Genomic DNA, 22,093 nt, shown 5'->3' with positions numbered 1-22,093 from the left:
TTGTTAATTAATATTATTTGTATAAACCGTGATATAGCTGTTATACAAACTACCAATTACGTATCGCTAGAAAGTCATCGTAATTGTTGATGACACGAGTTCCTTGTACTATGAGCGACGAAAATTACTTACACGATTATGATTTATTAATTCAATTATCGTGCACTTAAAATTCATTTACACGAAACTGAAAGAAGTCGTGTTACGTGATAACGGATTCCTGAAAAGGAATTAGGGCTGCTGTACCGGTTTAATTGATTTCTTTGTAAAAATTATTGATTCGATCAATAAGTTGACTAGTTTGTTATCCAGACTACCGTGCCATAGAGTTGTTTTTATTGAATACTAGCGATCCGCCCCGGCTTCGCCCGTGGAACATGTTTATTTTTTCTTTCCATAAGAACCATGCTCGTACTTCAAGGAATATTATAAAAAAATAATTATCGCAATCGGTCCACCCGTTCACGCGTGATGCCGTGACCAAGGAAAAGAGCGTGTAAGCCGAGCACACGTGTCAGAAGTGAAACTTCTTTGGCAAGATTCAAAGATACCAAAATCGTTGCCGAACACCATGACATGACATTTACTCTCGACCTGCCTAAAGAAGTTGCACTGCAAAAATGTCATGAATAGTGTATTATTTGGGGCAGGGCAAATCGCACAGATATCGGTTATGTGCAGATATTCTCATTGCAGATTGCTTTGATGCTTTGACGATCGCTTGGTATTCCGTATTCAGTTTACGTTTCCACTCTTATTGCCAACTCGTTTTCGTTTGCATATTTTCATTCGTATCGCATAAAAGCGTGCCCAAAAGTGCCACAAACGAGAGCTAATTAAAAATTTACGCCACCCTCACGTGATTGAGTGGCTCGGTAACAAGTATCGATCATTGCTTGTCCCACTTATGCTGTATATTTCGGGTGAGGTATAGAACAAAAATAGAGCAGTAACTCTTGGCAATGCTGGTACGTTAGTTTTTATTGTCTACGTATCAGGGATGCGCTCCAAATGTGCCTGACTGTGAACTAGAATCGATGCGAAACTGGGACGAGGACTTTTATTAGGCGCTAAACGAGCAACGACACCTTTTAGTGTTCTGGTAGAGTGAATGGAGGGCTATTCAAAAATGAAGGCTTGAATAATGGTGCAAGTTCTTATTTGTAGAAACTAGAAAGTAAAGGTAGTCTGTGGTAAAGGGTATAGTTTTTTTTTAATTCTCCTATGCAAAGCTGCAATATAACAGACATTATTGATTATCACTACATAGTATAAAACAAAGTCGCTTTCTCTGTCCCTATGTCCCTTTGTATGCTTAAATCTTTAAAACTATACGCAACGGATTTTTATGAGGTTTTTTTAATAGATAGAGTTATTCAAGAGGAAGGTTTTAATATATAATTTATTAGTTTTAGACAAAGCGGGCGAAGCCGCGGGCGGTAAGCTAGTTTAAACTATGATGATATGTTTCATAAGTAGATATTAGTATAGAATTTGCAAGTCGATAGACTAGTATAATAGGGTGTTAGTTGGCTCAGCACGACCGGACGAAATACAGTTACATAGTCGTTTACTATGTAACTCTATTTCATGTGTTGTTGTCATTTATCTTTGCTACGGTGCCTTCCGCATGTCCTGCGAAAATGGTTAGCGGTTTTGTGTATTTAGTTATTTGCTTTTAAAACTACATAATATATTGGGCTCCATTAGGATTGCATATTGTAGTTTCTAGAATATGTATTCTTATCGTGACTGAGATTATAATGCCCTTACATTCTTCCTAAAATAAGTGTAGATAATAAATGTTTATGGAACTGTTTAAATGGTACAAATACATAATAATTATACTACCTACTTTGTACCTACCATTTAAACTACACATGTTCTATAAGTCCGCACTTGGGGTTTGCCAAAGATCAATGGAGCGCAGCATTTTGGGCGTAAAGCTTTCTGATCGTATACAAAATAGAACGCTGCGCTCAAAAACACAGATTGTCGACGTAGCCCATAAAGCTGCCGAGCTCAAATGGAACTGGGCTGGACATGTTTGCCGAATGTCCGAAGAGTTGTGGGCAAAAATCACCACTATGTGGATCCCCGACAATGGAAAAAGGCTGCGTGGAAGGCCCAAAATCAGATGGCGCGACGAACTGGACTCTCATTGCAAGGAGTGGACAAAAATTGCTCACAATAGGAAAACGTGGATGAAGGGAAGAGAGGCCTTTGCCCAGCAGTGGGACAGCCATGGCTGAATAATAAATGTTCTACAATTATTGTAGATACTGAACCTTTATTAGTTTAAACTGAGTTAGATTAAAATAAAAGTTAATAGTTCTCAAGTATTACATATTCCACTTGTATGAGACCTACTAATCTTTTACGACAAGGAAATGCGATAAATATTCAAGAACATCGATACCTTGACTCAAATTTCTCGATTGTTTCAATTTTCACAGATAAGATAACGATATCGTTTATTTGTATACAAAGGTATATAATATGGATTTCTGTTTTGGCAATATTAGTGGATTAGTTAAATATATATTCCTATATAGAGACAATATTATAAACGTCAAATCCTACTATGTAATATTATAAATGCGAAAGTTTGTGAGGATGGATGGATGGATCGACACTACTGAACCGATGAAATTTGGTATGTAGGTAGATTAAGACCCAGAATAAGACATAGGCTACTTTTTATCCCGGAAATCTCACAGGAACAGGAACTATGCGGGTTTTTCTTTGAAAATGCGGACGGAAATCTAGTAAGTAATATAAGCCACTATTCACATTTACTGGTCTTTTAATTAAGATTGATGCAATGAACTGTGCCGTTCATGTATGTTTTATGAGTATTGAAATAATAGATGAGAATTAAAAACAATTAACAAATGGTATGAGCCTATTTGTGTCGTCTGTAGTGGCGTTAAATTGTCAGGTCAAGTGCAAAAACATGTATGAAATTGTTGTAAATTAATTATTCATGTTTTTTTTTCAAAAATGTCATAAATAAGGTTTATCTTTGTATCTTTGTATTGTAGTCGTTTGAAGTATTTTGAGAAATTACAGCGTGCTCTTTGTAAAAATAGAAAAAAAAGCTCTACTTTGTCTTAAAGGTGGAATAAATTTTGAGAAATCCTGAATCCTGATAATGATTGATAAGACATAGTACTCGCTTAGATCACTGTATCTATTGTTGAATATCGGCTTGACCTTTGCAAGCACAGCTCTGAACTGTGACATTTTGCGGAGCGCACCTCATTCCGCCCCAACATTTGGTACGTTTTACTTGTCATTTGGTTTTATACATCCGGCGCTAGACCGAAATATCTTCGGAGACGTGATGTTAATGTTTTCGTTAAATTGCTGTAAGATATTTTCCACTTTTTCGTGTCTTGCATGGTACTTTGGCTATGCGGGAGTTTTTTATACATAAATATATTTTAAGGATATACCTATAGATTCAAAAATATCGCTTGTTTGCGAGAAGCTTGACATAATTCAAAAATCAGCAGTTTTGAGTTAAGTATACAGGTGAACGCAGAAAATTTTATTCTATTTGCTGCAAAAACGACATTACGCTAAGTACAAAAATGAGAGAGCGAGAGAAGTAGTGCCTTTATGTTCCGTCGCACTCTTACCGCTTCTTTGTTTCGAGACCGTAGCATCTCAGTTAGCACAGGAGCGTTTTAGTGTATGCACGTGCGTGATTTCAGCGACGACGACATATTTTGTGTTACGACGTTCTTTTTGCAAGGTAAGTCTATAATCTCACGTAACCCTTTACTAGAAAGATGACATTACTATACTTATGACGACCTTTTTTTTGAAATACGTTTTAAAAACCAGCATCATATTTTGCGTTAAGTCGTTCTTTCTGGAAACACAAATACATACTGACAGTCATAATTCGTTATTATACGTTTTTGATAGCAAAAATAAATAAATCGACTATTTCAATAATGTCATATTATAAGTTGCATTGTTTTTGTTGTTAAAGCTACTCAATATTTCTTGATGTTTTTTGCACTATTTTCTAATAAGTCATTATTGATAATAACAATTTTATGTTTAAGGTACTTCTTTGATAGTCATGGATTCCAGTTTAAGAAATAGCAGAGGTAGAAGAATATTGGCTTTAGTTAATCACAGTGTAGATGGACCTCCAGAAACAGTGTTCCATGAACAAGGTTAATTATAGTCACTTATTTATAACCTATTTTTCCTAATTCACTTTGTTTTGTTTTAATTTACTTGTTTACTTGATTTTTAGAAAACGATGATGCCAATGAAATTAAGGGCAATGTTTCTTCAAAGGAACATAGCAGTGGAAATACTCAACGCAGTCGCTCCAACAGCTCCTCTTCCTCGAGCTCTTCCAATAGCAGTACAAGTTCTTCATCATCTACTTCATTCATTGAAGGTAATTTTTCAGTTTTAAACCAATTACGAGGCCATATTTTCAAATAAGTTTTTATTCATTCAAGGCCTGCTTAGTGCTTAGCAGACATAATTTTGTAGTAGTTAAGTGATATTGCTATTAGACCGTTAACGTTTTTTTTTTCTTTTACAGATAGTGATGATTCTGTCAAGGATCCTCTCTACCAACCACCTGAAAGTCAAGCTCCCGTGTCTCCCATAATTTTTGACTACTGTAATGAAAATGATGATGAACAATTCGGACAGTTGCCGGTACGAGCAGATTTACTCATAACCAGTGATGTTAATCATGTTCCAGATCAAGAAAATACAGAAAATGCAATAAAAAAAAGAGGAAAACGTAAAAGAGATGAAAATAACTGGCAAAAGAATGTTTTGAAAAAACTAAGGAATGAAGGAAAATCCTATGTGAGTACTTCTAAAAAAATTGTACCAGCGCGTAAAATTAAAAATGCCTGCTTCGAAAAGTGCAAATTGAAGTGCAGTACAAAGTTTACTGAAGCTGAAAGAATGTCTATATTTGATGATTATTGGTCGTTAGGCAGTATTTTAAAACAGTGGAATTACATATCTAATTGTATAGAGGCTATAAAACCTAAGTATCGCTATGTACGTGAAGGTGGCACCAGAGAAAAGCGCCGTTACAATAGTGCATTTTATTTTAATTTGCATGAAGAAAAAATAAGAGTTTGCAAATTGTTTTTTAAAAATACGCTTGGAATCACAGACCGACCTATCCGAACAGTCTTAGATAAACAAAACAAAGTTGCAGGGAATCTTTTAGCAGAGGATAATAGAGGGAAACACAAAAATCACGCAAAAGTTGATGATGCTATCCGTAAAGCAATAAAGGAACACATTGATTCTATTCCAAGAGTAGAATCCCATTATTGTAGAGCCACCACTTCCAAAGAATATATAGATGGTGGTAAATCAGTTGCCGATATCCATAAAGACTACATTGAAATCTGTAAGTCTAAAAACATTCCATACGGAAATTATACTCTGTTCTACAGAATTTTTACAGAAGAATATAATATTTCACTTTTCCAACCAAAGAAAGATCGTTGTGACTGTTGTGTTGCCTATGAAAACTGTGAAGGTGCAGAAAAAGAAAATAAGAAGCAAGAATATGATAAGCATTTAAAAGAGAAAGATCTATGCCGAGCAGAAAAAGTCAAGGATAAGGAAAATAAAGACGTAGTTGTCGCAGTTTATGACATGCAAGCTGTGTTCCAATGCCCCAAAGGAGATACCTCATTATTTTATTACGTAAGCAAGTTAAATGTCTTTAACTTCACCATTTACGATCTTCATTCTAAAGATGTAGAATGTTATGTTTGGGATGAAGCTACAGCCAACAGGGGCGTTAATGATCTGGGTACCTGCGTATTTAAATATTTACAAAATCTGGCCCAAAATAACAGCACAGTCGATGTCATATTTTATAGTGATAACTGTGTGGGCCAACAAAAAAATAAAATGATGCTGTCTATGTACATGTTTGTTGTGCAACGTTATCCGAACATAAAAACAATTACACACAAATATTTAATTAAGGGACACACCCAAAACGAGGGTGACTCTGCACATTCCCTCATTGAAAGACAGGTTAAAAAGCAAATCAGAAGTGGTCCAATATACACCCCTGAAGCCTTTATTAGTGCAATCAAAGTTGCTAGATCAAAACCTACACCTTTTCGGGTGAATGTAATGAACAATGATGATTTTCTCGATTGGAAAGGTGTCTGTTCTCAAATGGGTGTAAACATAACAAAGGATGAAGAAGGAAACACTATCAAAATTGCAGACTTAAAAGTTGTGAAAGTAGACAAAGATCATCCCAGATCCATATTCTTTAAAACTTCTTATGAAGAGCAAGAGTTTAAAAAAGCAGAAGTGATAAAAAAGAAAAAATCTGTAGATGTTGAGGTGAAAAAAGTGTATGACGTAAAACCCGGATTAAATAAGAAGAAAAAAGATGGTTTGTTGGAGTTGATCAGAAAAAATGCCATTCCCAGATATTACGCACCTTTTTATAACTCTCTTTAAAGTCGTAGTAATTTGATTTGCATAAATCAAACAAATTTTTTTTTATATTTTTTTATATTAGATTCATAAGTATAAAGTTCCTCAGCTCATTACTTTGCTATGAATAATGTTAAAGTGATTTAAAGTTTATTTGAAAGTTATTGTTAAATTAGAAAAGAACAATGTTAAAGTGATTTAAGTTTAGCTGTAAGTTATTGTTGATTTTATTTCTTAAATACCTAGTTAAGTTACCTACAGTAAATGTTGTGACTATTTAACTATAAATTAAAAGGCTGATGATAAAGATAATTGTTTTCAATAATGACTTAATTTCATTAAAAACCCATCCGAATACAAAGAAATTATAATTATTTATCTGTAATAACGTCACAAGTTATACCCTTTTGCTGAAAACTTGAAATTATAACAAAAGTTCTTGCATTTTAGTCTTGTATTTTAGTTTTACATTGAGTCTGATAAATAAGAAAAAGATTTAATATAGTCAATGTTTCAATATATACTGTAATACACTTTTTTTTATTTTTTAAACTTTTGAATCATCATACCCAAAAATTGCAATTTTTGAATTATGTCAAGCTTCTCGCAAACAAGCGATATATGAAAATTACTTTAAAGTTTCTTGTGTTTTTCTGTAATATGAAAATACCTACATGTACAATGGAAATCTAAATTGACTCTTTGTATCTGAAAGGGAAATTATCATTTCTTTTCTGCTGAAAATTATTGTGCACTATTTACTTTAGAGCTCTTTTCGTTTCTACATTACTTTTTTCCCTGATTGTAAACAAACTCATACGTACACATATTGTTACCGTTAGTAATTTTTGTCTACGAACATTATGACAATATCCACAAGCTGATAGTATAACAGTATACCGTGGAAGTCGGTGGCATCACCGAACGGCGGTCGTAAATTACATCCGCCTAGGCGACCGGGGACGGGAAACGGAAAAATAGCTTGTGTTGTTAGCTAATGTTGTTGTTTATAATTTATAGCTGTGCCGTACGGTTTAACCTGCAGTGCTCCGTTCCTGTTGGTCTTAGCAGGATGATAATAGCCTATAGCCTTCCTAGAGAATTTTTCAAATCGGACCAGTAGTTCCCGAGATTAGCGCGTTCAGATAAACAAACAAACTCTTCAGCTTTATAATATTAGTATAGATATTATGTTGGTTGGTACGATTGGTGGTGATGCGTTACTGATGCGTGTGGGTAAGTGGACATGGTTGCGTTTTGATTTTGGATGGGTAACTATAAATACAGGGTAAAATAGTTAGTTGGTCTAAACGATATATTTTCGTGACAAATTTTTATAACCAGAAAAGTATTAATAAGATTTTAATTTAAATTAATTGATTGCAAAAACTCATGCAAAAACTCAAATACGCCTCACGTAATTATTAAGGATGCTCCCGGCTAGTCTAAAGTCCTTAAACAAGTTGGAAATATACAGTGTGGAAATTTTCGATAGGCCCTGGAGAGAAAGTACCTACTTGAAACACTGGAGATAGCAAATTTTGCTGAAAGGAAACATTCCTTTATTTTAATAAAGAAATCGAACTGCATTAAAATATTTTTGTAAATTCATTTACCATACCCGGGAATCGAAGTGTATACCTATTATGCTTTTTTTAGTACAACTCGTGATTGCATGATTTTTAAACTTATCAAATATTACGATAAATCATTACCGTATGAATCAAGTTCATGTTGGATATACGCTATAGGATTGGCTTTAGGTGTGTTAAAATTCAACAATTACGTTACCAAGTGTTATGGATACGATTTAACGTATTACTCAATCCTTATCCAAATTCAATAAACTATTATCTCACATTTGAATACCACTTATGTTTTAAGTAAGTACACCGGATATTGCCGTGTTTATACATAGGTATTATGTTTTATATATGTGGTATTTTGCATTTTTGGTAATAAGCAATGCACTCCAGCTTCTTTTTAATGAGATAGAGAAGTAGTATAGATAAGAAAATAATATTGTATTCGAATCATATAGCACAAATAGACCGTATTACTTACATAATAAACAAAAAATAACTATTATTAATCCAGTAAAATTAGACATAAAAACAATGGTCAAATAGGTACTACTAATTCTAATTTACATTTGTTATCGTACCCCTCAGCTCCCCACCATTTGGCTCTGTCGGAATTATTATTTTTTCAAATGTCTAATCTTACCGGATTATATCATGTTTTCTGTATCGTAGACGCATGTGAATTACTATCTTCCACAAAAATGTTATACCAGTTTAACTTTAGTCCACGCAGTAGCCTTATTTCATGTTGTTGAATAACGAAAGACGTGCTATGAATGATGATTTCTTTCGCGTTTGATATTTCGGCACCCACTTCCATCTGGCGTCTAGTGACTGCATCTCTCATTGTACCCAATATACTGATCGATTATAATAACTATACAACGAAGCTACTGGATACTACGAATTATATACTACTAGCTGTTCCCCGCGGTTTCACCCGCATTGCTCCGCTCCTGTTGGTCTTAGCGTGATGATAAATAGCCTATAGCCTTCCTCGATAAATGGGCTATCTAACGCCGAAAGAATTTTTCTAATCGGATCAGTAGCGTATGCGAAGCTGTAAGTAATACCAGGATGTTACTCACAGCTTCGCTCCCGTGGTGAAAGGAATTTCCCGTAGGAATGAGATCTAATACACCGTGGTGAATAGTAGCCTATTTCACTCTAGCCCCCTAACTATGTTCATACACAAAAATCATAGGTACCATAAGATCGCTCCGTTGCGTCATAAAAATGAGACAAAAATTTAAAAAACTATACCTACACGAAAACCTAGCAACTTTTAAATAACCTATATGATAAACCAACCTTTCCTGAACGGCCTGAATCTCAATCTAATGTTACAAAAAAACATGTTTGAATTCATAAATAAGGATTTATTTATATTATTTATTTATTTCCAGGTAATCGTCGAGTCCCACAAGGAGTTACGATGCCCCGAGTGTCGGGTGCTGGTCGAGGCGAAGGTGGAGGAGCTGCCTCCGAACGTGCTCCTCATGAGGATCCTGGAGGGCATGAAGAACTCCGCGCCGAGGAAGGTCAGCACCCAACGCGTGAGGACGGGGCATGCTCAGGTATGTTAATCTATATGTATGTAATAAAATCGTAGGAAAGTCAAAACTACATTTAATATTATTGTTTATAAAGAATACTTGGGGCGTGATCTACCATCGATATCGATATCGAAGTCAAAAATATAAGACAACTAGCTTTTCACCTGCGGCTTCGCTCGCTTTGTTTAAAATGTAATAAATTATTTACTAAAACCTTTCTATTAAAAAAAAAACAGCATTAAAATATATTGCGTAGTTTTAAAGATTTAAGCATACATAGGGACATAGAGACAGAGAAAGCTATGTTTTACGTACTATGTAGTGATAATATAGCTAACTGCTTCTAAAGTTCTAAGATGGAATTTTTGGTTAATTCTGTTCAGTAGCCAATTTGCATTGTAAGCAAGTGTTGTGTTAAATGCCATTAAAAATATGTTAAAAGCAATTGTTATAAAACTTAATAAATCTTGACAACTTTGATTACAAATAGCATTTTATTTTATTGTAAATACCTTTTATTTCTGACAATTTAACATCTACGTCCAATAAAACTTTTATACATTACCATATATTTGATGCTAATGTTGCTCTCGAATATTCCAGAACCAACTAGCACAGCCGACGTCTCGATCAGATAAGCAGATGCCGCACGGCAGAGCCATGTATGACTACATATCTAAAGAACCTGGGTAAGGTATTACTTATTAATAATAGTTAAAATATGTAGTGTTTTATTACATTATTTGTATTAGAAGGAAGGACATTTGTAGGGTGCATTAGAAGGTATTAGAAGGGTACAATAAAATATACCATTCTTCTCTCCTTAATATTATTCGTAGTAAGAAAGACCGAAAGAAATATGTTTATTTTACAATTTACATTACAAGTAAAACATAACTTTTTTGAGTTTAATATGTTATATGTATATTATGTTATTTCAGTTTCATAATACATTCTTTTATATAAAAAATTACAGCGAAAATAGCAATTGCATGGACAGCAGTAGAATTTAATAGCACATTCAAAGTCATAATAGTTAATAGAGTTACAAGAAATTAGAAAATATTATATTTGCTTATTTTGCTCTTACAAAAGAGCTGCCTGTTAACAAAATAAAATATATTTTCCATAGTTTAATAATCATTAATCAATAATTATAATATATTTTTATTTCAGCGACCTTTCATTCAAGAAAGGCGAAACAGTGTTGTTCCAGAAGAAATTGGATCCGTTCTGGTATCATGGAGAATGTTCCGGAAGGACTGGCATCTTTCCAATATCATATGTACAGGTATTACTTTAAATTTAACTTTAATTCAAATACTAACTTCAAAGTGATAAAATAATTCATTTCTGTTTAGCCATTCTGGATTTGTAATTGTGGTATCTACTAACTGGAGCTTCGTCTATTCAAAACGCGTCAGTTTGTTTGTTAGCTACAAACTCAAAAACTACTGTTCCGTTTTTTATTGTGTTTTCTCCATAATACTAGGTTTTATATACATGTTTATATTTAGTTAAAACTCAATACAATTATTGATTCAGTCAGGTCCGACTTCAAAAAAGAAGGAGGTTATCAATTCGGCCGGTATATTTTTTTTTCGCTTTTGTATCACCATAATGATATGTTTTATTGCAAATTTCTTCATTGTATACAGTTTTATTGCATATAAATAATGTTTTTATTTCTCTTCAGGTTGTAGTACCGCTGCCAGTGGCCACTGCGTTGTGCAAAGCGTTGTACGACTTTCGAATGTCCGCGCCTGATGAGGAAGGATGTCTCGCTTTTGATAAAGGTAATGTAATAAATAAAGTATAAAAATACATAAATAGAAATGACTTTGAATTATCCATACTTAATATTATAAATGCGAAAGTAACTCTGTCTGTCTGTCTGTTACTCAATCACGCCTAAACTACTGAACCAATTTTCATGAAATTTGGTATGGAGATATTTTTATACCCGAGAAACGACATAGGCTACTTTTTATCCCGGGAAAATGACGCAATCCCGGAAATCCCACGGGAACGGGAACTATGCGGGTTTTTTTTTGACTGCGCGGGCGAAGCCGCGGGCGGAAACCTAGTAATTAATAAAGTATTAAAATGCTTAAATAGAAATGACTTTTTGAATTATTGTGAATATCTGTAAGTTATACACTTTGTATTATAATATAAATTAGAAAATAAACTATTACTGTCATATACATCATACACGAACTATGCCCTGCGGTTTTACCCGCTTGCTCCGCTCTTTTTAGTCTTAGCGTGATGATAAATTGCCGTATAACCTATGTCGATAAATGGACTATCCGAAAGTGAAATAATTTTTCAACTCAGAACTGTGGTTCTTTAGATTAGCGCGTTCAAGCAGGCAAACAAACACACTCTTCAGCTTTATAATATTAATGTAGATTTATTATTTATTTATTTTTTATTATAATTTCAGGGGCAATTATAACAGTGCACCATCGCGTTGACGAGAACTGGGCGGAGGGTCGTCTCGACCAGCGCGTGGGAATCTTTCCTATCGCGTTCGTGGAATTAAACCAAGCGGCTAGGCAGCTTATGAACAGGTATAAACAAATAACAATAAACAAGTGATAACTGCGTTATAAACAACCGACTTCAAACTTGCACTTACAACATTTACAAATACTGACAAAAATGCTCATAAATTAAAAACTACTGGGCCTATCCGAATAAAATTTTTATGGGACCAATTCGATACCATCCCGCATCGAACAAAAAAAAATCACGTAAATCGGTTCAGAAACCTCGGAGTAATCGGTGTACATACATAAAAAAAAAAACATACCGGCCGAAGTGATAACCTCCTCCTTTTTTTTGAGGTCGGTTAATAAAGAGCGTGTGTGCTGAGCACACGTGTCAGAAGTGGAACTTCTTTGGCATCTATATGCCAAAATCGTCGCCTTGACGCCGACGTGACGTTATTGCCATGACGCGACCTTGAGATTTTACTCTCAACGCGCCCAAAGAAGTTTGAAATAACTTGTGTTATGGAATGTTTTTGAATATTTGTATGTTTCTTGGCAATTGAGTATTTGAATAAAAATTTTTTTTGTGCTAAATGGAAAGATTATATATTAGTTTTATAACAAAACTTTTTTTTAAATTTTTTTTTGCAATAATTCAAAAGTTATTTCAAAATAAAAATTAGTCTTTGAATCCAGTACCGAAAACACACCGACAACTCCCGAAGCGTCACCGACGCGTGTGACGTCATAATGTTAGTTTTCACACATTGCAGTTGATAGAAAAACGTATACAACTAAAACATTTTGACGTCACATCTATGGTGACCAGTCATGGCGCGTTTATAGTCACGTGATTTTAATTTAAATTTCATCAATTTTTATTGCTTATAATTAATTGAAAAACATTTTTTTGGAGTTTTTTGCATTAAATATCAATATTATTAATAATAAGGTTTTAAAATAAATAAAAAAAATCAATATTTTTTTTTTTATTTAAATACTCAATTTGAGTTTGCTGTGAGGAATTTTAATAATAAAATAATTTTAACATTATTAATTAGTAAAATTTGTAAATTGAACTAAAATATTAGTTGCAATAAAAATTAAAAATGTCCTCTTTGTTGTAGCACAATATATAGTTAAAAATAAAAATATTATTAACAAATAGTCTTATTAAAACCTCTACTAATGTATAAAAATGATTTTAATTTCTAGCACTCCAGTGAATCGTCCCGTCCCACCGATACCAGACCACTCGAGACCGGGACACTCCGACCATAGACATACCCAGGTTAATATTAGTTTATTATTTATTTTAGTACTAGCTTCTGCCCGCGACTCCGTCCGCGTGGGTGTCGGTCTTAGCGTGGATTATAGTTACTTATAAGTTAAGTTATTTATTGTTATCACAGCTTTCGTGATTATCTTTTGTTTATTAGCTTACGTAATCCATACTATTATAAGAAAGGGGAAAGTAACTCTCTGTCTGTCTGTTACTCAATCACGCCTAAACTATTGAACCAATTTTCATGAAATTTGGTATGGAGATATTTTATATTTTATTAGATAGATTATTGATACCTGAGAAAGGACATAGGCTACTTTTTATCCCGGGAAAATGACGCAATCCCGGAAATCCCACGGGAACGGGAACTGCGGGTTTTTCTTTGACTGCGCGGGCGAAGCCGCGGGCGGAAACCTAGTACATTATAAGATTACACAAAACATATTACAAATATAACAATACAACATGAGACATAGACATGAGACACAAACAATTGTTACTATACCACAATTATTTACTATATTTACATATATTTTATTATGAAATTCCAGCATCCTCACCGATACCAGCAAATGTCCATATCCACACCGTCGTCCGCGCAAGGCAACTACCAGAACATGGCCACTATGAGCCAATCGCAGCCAACGTTCCACGCCAACGCGCCACTACTGGCGCAGCCTTCACAAATATTGGCGCCAACCAACTGGGTCGACACACAACACGTTCAGAGAAACATCATGGAACGCCCACAAACGAAGAACCTCCTCGATATTATAGACTTCACCAACGCACACAAAGCTATAGGTGTGCAAAGCGTGTCCCGTATTGGTGAGAACTATGATCGAGTAAGGAGCAAATTCGACAATTACTCGACGAAACTCGATTCAACATACCAGAATGTGCGGGCGCATGAACACTTTCCTATTACCACGGGGTTCAACTCGAACATTAGTTCGGATTCGAGTTCGAGTATGAACACTCCAGGCTCAACTACCACGCCAAATACAAGTTCAAATACTAGTACATGTGAAAGTGCTGAACCCAGTTTGCCAAGTTCACCAGATAATAACACAGAGAGAAATACAACGGTCATAGCGCAAGAGGAAACGCAAGAGAACCAAGATGTGAACACCTCGATGGGAGTACTAAGTTTGAACGAGAGTTCGACGGCAACAAACACGTCTCTAAACGTTAGTCTACCGTCAGAGAGTCCAAAATTGAATGCATCTACCGCGTCTAGCGCTTCGCAGAATCAAGTGGAGTGTCAAGAGAGTGCAAGCAATAATGAGCCTACGAGCCTTCCGTGTACGTCGAAGAATATTCGCTCGAGCGGGCCCGATTCGATATTGAACTTTGGACTCGGATTGCAAGCGGCTTTATCGCCGTCTCATAGTAAAGATAATAATTATATGGTGACAAGAGCGCATAGAGACCATCATCATAGAGAGAAGAGACACAGTTTGACGCCGTCTTCGCACTTGCAAGGGAATCATACGCAGAATCGGTATGTCATTATTGTTTATTAGGGATTAAGTAAGCACTTTGTAGAGAAGATTTGTGAAATATAAATAAATTTTACAGTTGAATTATTCACAATATATTAAATCCATCAAATTTTAATTCATACAGTAAAGATTATTAAATCATCATAATTTATTAACTAGAAAGTGATAAAATATTTAGAAAGTAAGAAATAAATTATTAAAATAATTCATCACAAAGTTACGGTGTGTAGGTACCACAAATAAATAGTCATTTTCATAAATTAGCACAGTAGCAGTTTTATCAGTGAACATAATAATTTATTTAGTATTGATAACTTGTTTCAATCGACACCGAAATATATTTATCAGCCATTTGGTTTCCCTAACACAAGCGTATAGCTTAGTATGGGATCAGATCGTACCATGTGTGAAATATGTCCTAAAGTATTTATTATTTGTATTTTTATATTATAAATTTTAAATATATAAATATTCCAGGCACTCCGCGGAGATCCTAGCGACCAGCCTGCTAGATCACACGCCAGAGAGAGAGCGAGATAGGCCGGACCGCGAGCGCGAGCGAGAGAGAAGACGACGCAGATCGCGAAGCAACGAACGGCCCTTACCGGCCGCGTATGTAGCGCTCTATCCGTACAAACCGCAGAAACCGGACGAACTGGAGCTGAAGAAAGGAGGTAATTAATATAATATAAGTTGAACAAGTGATAACTGCGTTAAAAACAACCGACTTCAAACTTGCACTTGCAAAATTTACAAATACCTACAGACAAAAATGCTCATAAAATAAAAACTACTGGGCCTATCCGAATAAAATTTTTATGGGACCAATTCGACACCATCCCGCATCGAACAAAAAAAGAATCACGTAAATCGGTTCAGAAACCTCGGAGTAATCGGTGTACATACATAAAAAAAAAATATATACCGGCCGAATTGATAACCTCCTCCTTTTTTTTGAAGTCGGTTAAAAATACAGTTATTTAGCTAAGAATAGAAGATAGACTCGATAGTGGAAAGAGAAAGAAATATCTCTTTCATTCTCTTCTTTTTGTATCTTATTTTATAGTATTGCATGGAAATATAGTAAAGTTATTTTTAAAGAACTGTAGAAATTACCCTCCATATTTGTCATTAGGTTAGTTTACATTACCTAAAAGGAGAGGGTGAGTCGGCGACGCCGTAAAAAATGTATGTTCCTGCTGAATTCTAAATTGATTAGGAATTAGGTTTATACCTATATTACAATCATATAAAAAAATATAAACTCTTTATAATAATCAAATTATTTCTGTTCACTTTATAAATTAAATCCCCCTAGCCCTTAGCATAGCTAATTATATCAATTTCCGTACATCCATTGCAGGTGTATACACAGTGCGGGAGAGATGCAGGGACGGTTGGTACAAGGGCTGGTGCGAGAGATTGCAGCGGGCCGGTGTGTTCCCCGGCAACTATGTCGCTCCACTCACCCCGTTGGCCACTAGAGTTAAACACGACAAGGTAAATACTTATTTATTTACTAGCTTCCGCCCGCGACTCCGTCCGCGCGGATGTCGATCTTCGCGTGGATGGTTTATTTCTTCATTTTGAGTAACTCTGACAATGACATCTTATAAATATATATTGGACCCAAATACGGCTAGGCCTATAATAATACGCAACGTGTGTTCGCGGTTCTACAGAACAACGTCTATGGATAAAACTGAAAAGATTAATTTTTTTCTACGTATTTTTCCAGGATAAAAAGTATCCTATTATACGCCCAGGATAATAAGGTATAATTATACCAAGTTTCATCAAAATCGAACCGTTAGTTTTCACGTGATGCCTTCACATACAGACAGACAGACAGACAGACAGACAAAAAATTTTTTAATCACATATTTGGGTTTGGTATCGATCCAGTGACACCCCGTGGTATTTATTTTTTCAATATTTTCAATGTACAGAATTGACCCTTCTACAGATTTATTATATGTAAGATTTATTATATGTATAGATAATACTTTATCGTACAAAACAATATGAATAAACGGCATACAAATTATGCGGTACAAACATTTTGCACAAAAGGTAAATGCTGTAAAGCAAACTCTTCCAGACAACCTGGTGAAAAGGAAAATTATTCTTTGTAGCCACTGTTTTAGCACGATTAATAATAAATTAATATTCAAGCATACTGTGTACAAATAATAAAATTGGAGTGTCTGTTTGTAATATTAAGTCGTTGTAATATTAAGTCGTGGCCATATCGAAAATTCGCTCACAATTTTATATGATCTGGCCAAATGTGAATGACAAAATCGTAAAGCATTGACGATTTAACGATCTGGTCAAACTAAGTTGGCCACATTATGAAATGCGACCATTTCATAAAATGATCAATCATTTCACGGCATCAGTACACGGCACATATACAAAAGCGCGTGAAACCTCGAGACGCAGCTGGTATAAAAATAAAAATAAAATACAAAGGGTTTTCTTCAAGTCTCTGAATTATAAACTTATTACACATTTCACCCAAGTAAATTAATATTAATCTATACATATAACCCTTATATCTTTTAGAACGTCGCAAGCCCATCGTCGTCCAACGTGAAAGTGGCACAAACGAACAACGCCACCCACGCCACGAATGCCACGAACGCCACTAGTGCTAGTAATGCCACGAATGCCACGAACGCCACGCCAGCGACTAGCGCGAGTGGCAATTGTGGCAATAACCTCGCGCCACCGGACGCGCCGCCGAGAGCTAACAGCCCTTTGGCTACTAATGGTAAATATATCTCATATCTATACTAATATTGTAAAGCTATAGAATTTGTTTTTGTGAACGCGTTAATCTCAGAAAAACAAAAAAAAAACGGCATAGTTCTCGTTCCCGAGGAATTTTTGGGATTTAACCTTTTTCTTCCTCAGGTGTCAAGCTATCTCTGCACCAAATTTGAAGTAAATCTATTCAGTACTTTTTGAATTTAGCCCGGACATACAGAAAAAATTTAAAATGTACAATTTTTAGCTTTGATGTCGATTGTAGATCACGCCCCCGAGTATTCTAAAAATATATATCTGTGTACTAGCTTACCGCCCGCGGCTTCGCCCGCTTTCTCTAAAACGATTTGACATTTAAACTATCCTATCTCTAAAGTTGGATCGAACTGCACATGGTGTGCGAATTTTATTATAATCGGTTAAGTGGTTTAGGAGTCCATTGAGGAGGATTGTGACACGAGATTTATATATATTAAAGATGGGTTAATAGATAATAATCATCATATATTTTTTCAGCTCAACCCTTAACATATCCATGGAGTTCTCCTGTACCACAGCAAAGCACGCCTAGATCGGAAAAGGTATTTATTCGTTGGATACTATATTTAGTTTTAATAAGCGATTTATAAAAAAGACATGTTTTTTTTTTTCAAATCTATACTAATATTATAAAGCTGAAGAGTTTGTTTGTTTGTTTGTTTGTTTGAACACGCTAATCTCGGGAACTACTGGTCCGATTTGAAAAATTCTTTCGGTGTTAGATAGCTCATGTATCGAGGAAGGTTATAGGCTATGTATCATCACGCTACGACCAACAGGAGAGGAGCCACGGGGGTGAAACCGCGCGGAGCGGCTAGTGACTCATATAATGGAAAAAAAACAAGCAAGAAATAAATTTAATAGACCAAAAGTACCATTCTAACGCTTATAATATAGCAATGTAAAGATATTTGTCGACCTCACAATTTCTGGATATGTTTTGTTTATCTGTCTGATAAAAGTACTATTAATAAATGAAAATATACGTCAAAAAGTGTCAAATAGGCCATCTATTAACCACCAATAAACATTTTATATATCCTACTTTTAAAATGACAATTAATGAATATGAAAGTATACGTCAAAGAATGTCAAATAGGCTATCTATTAACTGGAAACTGCCTGAAAATATACTAAAAAATTAACAAAAAATTGCAGAAGGACAAACCGAAATCGGAAAAATCGTCCATATCAACGGGCGTTAGTCTCATGAAGCGTTTGGCTGCCATGAAAAAATGCAAGTCGCCGCCGCCCGCCGGCTACAGTATGGACAACCCGGTGTTCGACGACTCGCCGAACACTTCGCTGTTGTATACACCGCCACAGCATGCTGTTCATGTGCGGTAAGTTGGGGAAAAGGGGAAAAAATTACAAAAAATCACAAAAAAAAATTTTTTTCGATAAAAAAAAATCAATACAATTAAAAAGTGAAGTAAGTAGGGTAGGAAATGCAATAAATTTACAAATATTACACGTAAAGTAGGTTAGTTGCAAAAAATCGACAAATAGTGCCTAAAGTGTGTAGGATAGATGCGAAAATCAATGCATAATAAATAGGTACAGTATGGACAACCCGGTGTTCGACGACTCGCCGAACACTTCGCTGTTGTATACACCGCCGCAGCATGCTGTTCATGTGCGGTAAGTTGGGGAAAAGGGGAAAAAATTACAAAAAGTCACAAAAAAAAATTTTTTTTGAAAAATAATCTGAATAATCATATAAAAACATGAAAAAATGGAGTAAGTTGGGTGGAAAATGCAAAAAATCCACAAATAATACACGTAAAGTAGGTTAATTGCAAAAAATAGACAAATAATGACTAAAGTGTGTAGGGTAGCTGCGAAAATCAATGCACAATAAATATGTACAGTATGGATAACCCTGTGTTCGACGACTCGCCGAACACTTCGCTGCTGTATACACCGCCGCAGCATGCTGTTCATGTGCAGTAAGTGTGAAAAAGGGGAAAAAAATTGAAAAAAAATGCCAGAAAATCACGAAAAAATGAAGCAAGTAGGGTGGGGAATGCAATAAAATCTACTAATAATACGTGTAATGTGTAGGTTAATTACAAAAATCTATAAGTAATTACTAGTGTGTAGGGTAGTTAGTAGTAGGTACGTAATAGTGTTTTACCTTACATATTAATCAAATTTACCAAAAAGCAATGAATGTAGTTTAACTAGTATAGGAAAAATAGAAAATAAAAATCCCCGTTGTTTAGTTTAGTTAGGGAGAGATGAATAAAAAGTTATTTATCATTAGACTAGCTTACCACCCGCGGCTTCGCCCGCTTTGTCTAAAACCTAATAAATTATATACTAAAACCTTCCTCTTGAATCACTCTATCTATTAAAAAAACTGTATCAAAATCCGTTGCGTAGTTTTAATGATTAAAGCATACAAAGGGACATTGGGACAGAGAAAGCGACTTTGTTTTATACTATGTAGTGATTAGACTTAGCACACGTAAGTAAAACAATATGTAAAAGTAGTATAACTATGGAGTATAATGAAAATAACAATGCATTGAGTACTTACAATTTTTTTTAGTATGTAGTAGATTTATAATAAAATGAATAAAATTGATTTTTTTAGTTTAGTTTCTTTGTTGTTTCTGTTCTGATTATTAGATTCTAAATCACGTTTTGCAATGGAAACTACATTTTTTAAACTAATGTTTATAGTGTGATTTGGGTCATATTGTATGTCTTTATGTTTGTGTGTTTACACGAGGTGTGCGCGGGACTAATATTTGTTCTTATCTATATCATAATAACCATACATTACAATAATTCATATACATCCATCAACATCCCATCTGTATGTTAATTGTCGCACTGTTTTTGCTATTACAAGTACACAATACACATGCGGATTGAAAAATCATCGCCATTTTTACTCAATAAACCAATTTATTTTCTATTTGTCAAGAAAAATTACTAGATAAAAAATAAAGAAAAATAAGAAAAACGTTGTTTGTTTTTTTAGTCATGTTTTTAAAATTACTTGATCAAGTTACAAGTTATTTTATTCATGTACTGTATGTACTAACATACAGTATAATCCGCATTTGTATATTTCATCATAATATATTATATTACCCATTAAATCAAAAACCGTAGCTTACCCCGTAGGCCCGTAGCGCACCCCGTAGCATATTAGATCGTAGAACTCACACAGGTCGGGTTCATGCCCATCGCAATTGCTACGCACGTTGCCCGGGCACTCTGCCCCTACCGGGCACGTGTCTGCCTCTACGGGGCACGCGTCTGCCCCCAGCGGGCACTCGTCTGCCTCCTCGGGGCATATATCCGCCCAAAGCGGGCACAATGCGATGTCCAGACACAAGGAAAGGCCGCACGATCACCGCATGCACAGGTTTGCACATGCACTCGTATATGCATGATGACTGATACATGCATGCTTATAGTATAGTATGATTTTTGCTCTTGTTTTAATGTGGTACTTACAAGTAATATATAATATAACATACCAGTTTAGAATTATTTGCAGATATTTGTCAAATTTCGCATTTTATTCAGACAGAGCTAGCGCGCAAGAGCAACTTTTGTCTCGGCAACTATTTTGTCTCTCCCATCAACTCTATGGGCTAGTAAGAAAGTGCGCGCACGTAGCGACGCAACTCTCCATACAGTTGATGGGAGAGACAAAATAGTTGCGGAGACAAAAGTTGCTCTTGCGCGCTAGCTCTGACTGTATTGTCATTTTCGTAAAGGAGGTAGCAACGTTGACAAGTGAGCATTTTAGTATAGTTGGTTCTTTGATATGCTGTTCCTCTTGCTATTTCGGTTACAGTCCGGGCTGTCTGGCTGGCCGCAGTGGTTGCGTTTATTAGTGCGCATCTTATCTGCACAGGAAAATATCCTTAATTTAAAGTCATTTTTTAACGCGTAATTTTTAATCTTTTGCCTTTAGATAGATCCATTAGACATACATTTTTTATTTATTTATATTTTTTATTATTATCACTAGGACTCATGTTGATGGAATTTCACTTATTTCGATGACATTTTAGTTATTTTGAAATAAAAATTGCGTATGGCACCTATTTTACAACGAAAAAAACGTCTTGCAATAAAAAAATTATGTCTGATGGATCTATCTAAAGGCAAAAGATTAAAAATTACGCGTTAAAAAAATGACTTTAAATTAAGGATATTTTCCTGTGCAGATAAGATGCGCACTAATAAACGCAACCACTGCGGCCAGCCAGACAGCCCGGACTCTAACCGAAATAGCAAGAGAAACAGTATAACAAAAACCCAACTATACTAAAATGACTTTTTTTTAAACGTTGCTAGCTCCCGTACTATTTACTAATTCATTAGTATGTGTAGAAGGCATTTGTAATGTGGATAT

At 35.0% G+C, this 22,093-nt stretch overlaps 2 protein-coding genes across 3 annotated transcripts in view; both read left to right on the top strand.

Moving 5' to 3' along the window:
* The window catches only part of LOC123701228 (E3 ubiquitin-protein ligase SH3RF1), a 41,319-nt gene that overhangs the window by 12,316 nt on the left and 6,910 nt on the right, over window positions 1-22,093 (top strand). Inside the window, exons 3-15 of one of the 2 annotated variants that reach the window (XM_045648628.1) lie at window positions 9,461-9,631; window positions 10,214-10,299; window positions 10,787-10,901; window positions 11,307-11,406; window positions 12,060-12,186; window positions 13,324-13,399; window positions 13,945-14,897; window positions 15,376-15,572; window positions 16,262-16,398; window positions 17,467-17,674; window positions 18,187-18,251; window positions 18,868-19,052; window positions 20,894-21,091. In XM_045648628.1, the coding sequence (XP_045504584.1) occupies window positions 9,461-9,631; window positions 10,214-10,299; window positions 10,787-10,901; window positions 11,307-11,406; window positions 12,060-12,186; window positions 13,324-13,399; window positions 13,945-14,897; window positions 15,376-15,572; window positions 16,262-16,398; window positions 17,467-17,674; window positions 18,187-18,251; window positions 18,868-19,052; window positions 20,894-21,091 (2,618 nt within the window). The remainder of the gene's footprint in view (window positions 1-9,460; window positions 9,632-10,213; window positions 10,300-10,786; window positions 10,902-11,306; window positions 11,407-12,059; window positions 12,187-13,323; window positions 13,400-13,944; window positions 14,898-15,375; window positions 15,573-16,261; window positions 16,399-17,466; window positions 17,675-18,186; window positions 18,252-18,867; window positions 19,053-20,893; window positions 21,092-22,093) is intronic. The other variant, XM_045648629.1, reaches the window with a different exon arrangement.
* On the top strand, window positions 3,627-6,778 carry LOC123701230. Its single transcript, XM_045648630.1, has 4 exons — window positions 3,627-3,760; window positions 4,080-4,193; window positions 4,321-4,426; window positions 4,577-6,778. Exons 2-4 carry the CDS (start codon window positions 4,161-4,163, stop codon window positions 6,493-6,495), a joined length of 2,058 nt encoding a protein of 685 aa, XP_045504586.1. The 5' UTR covers window positions 3,627-3,760; window positions 4,080-4,160; the 3' UTR covers window positions 6,496-6,778.

The sequence above is a fragment of the Colias croceus genome, chromosome 21, assembly GCF_905220415.1.
Source record: "Colias croceus chromosome 21, ilColCroc2.1".
Classification (NCBI taxonomy): Eukaryota; Metazoa; Arthropoda; class Insecta; order Lepidoptera; family Pieridae; genus Colias; species Colias croceus.
Note: the sequence above shows the minus strand (reverse complement) of the source record. Positions and strands in the feature narration are given on the sequence as shown.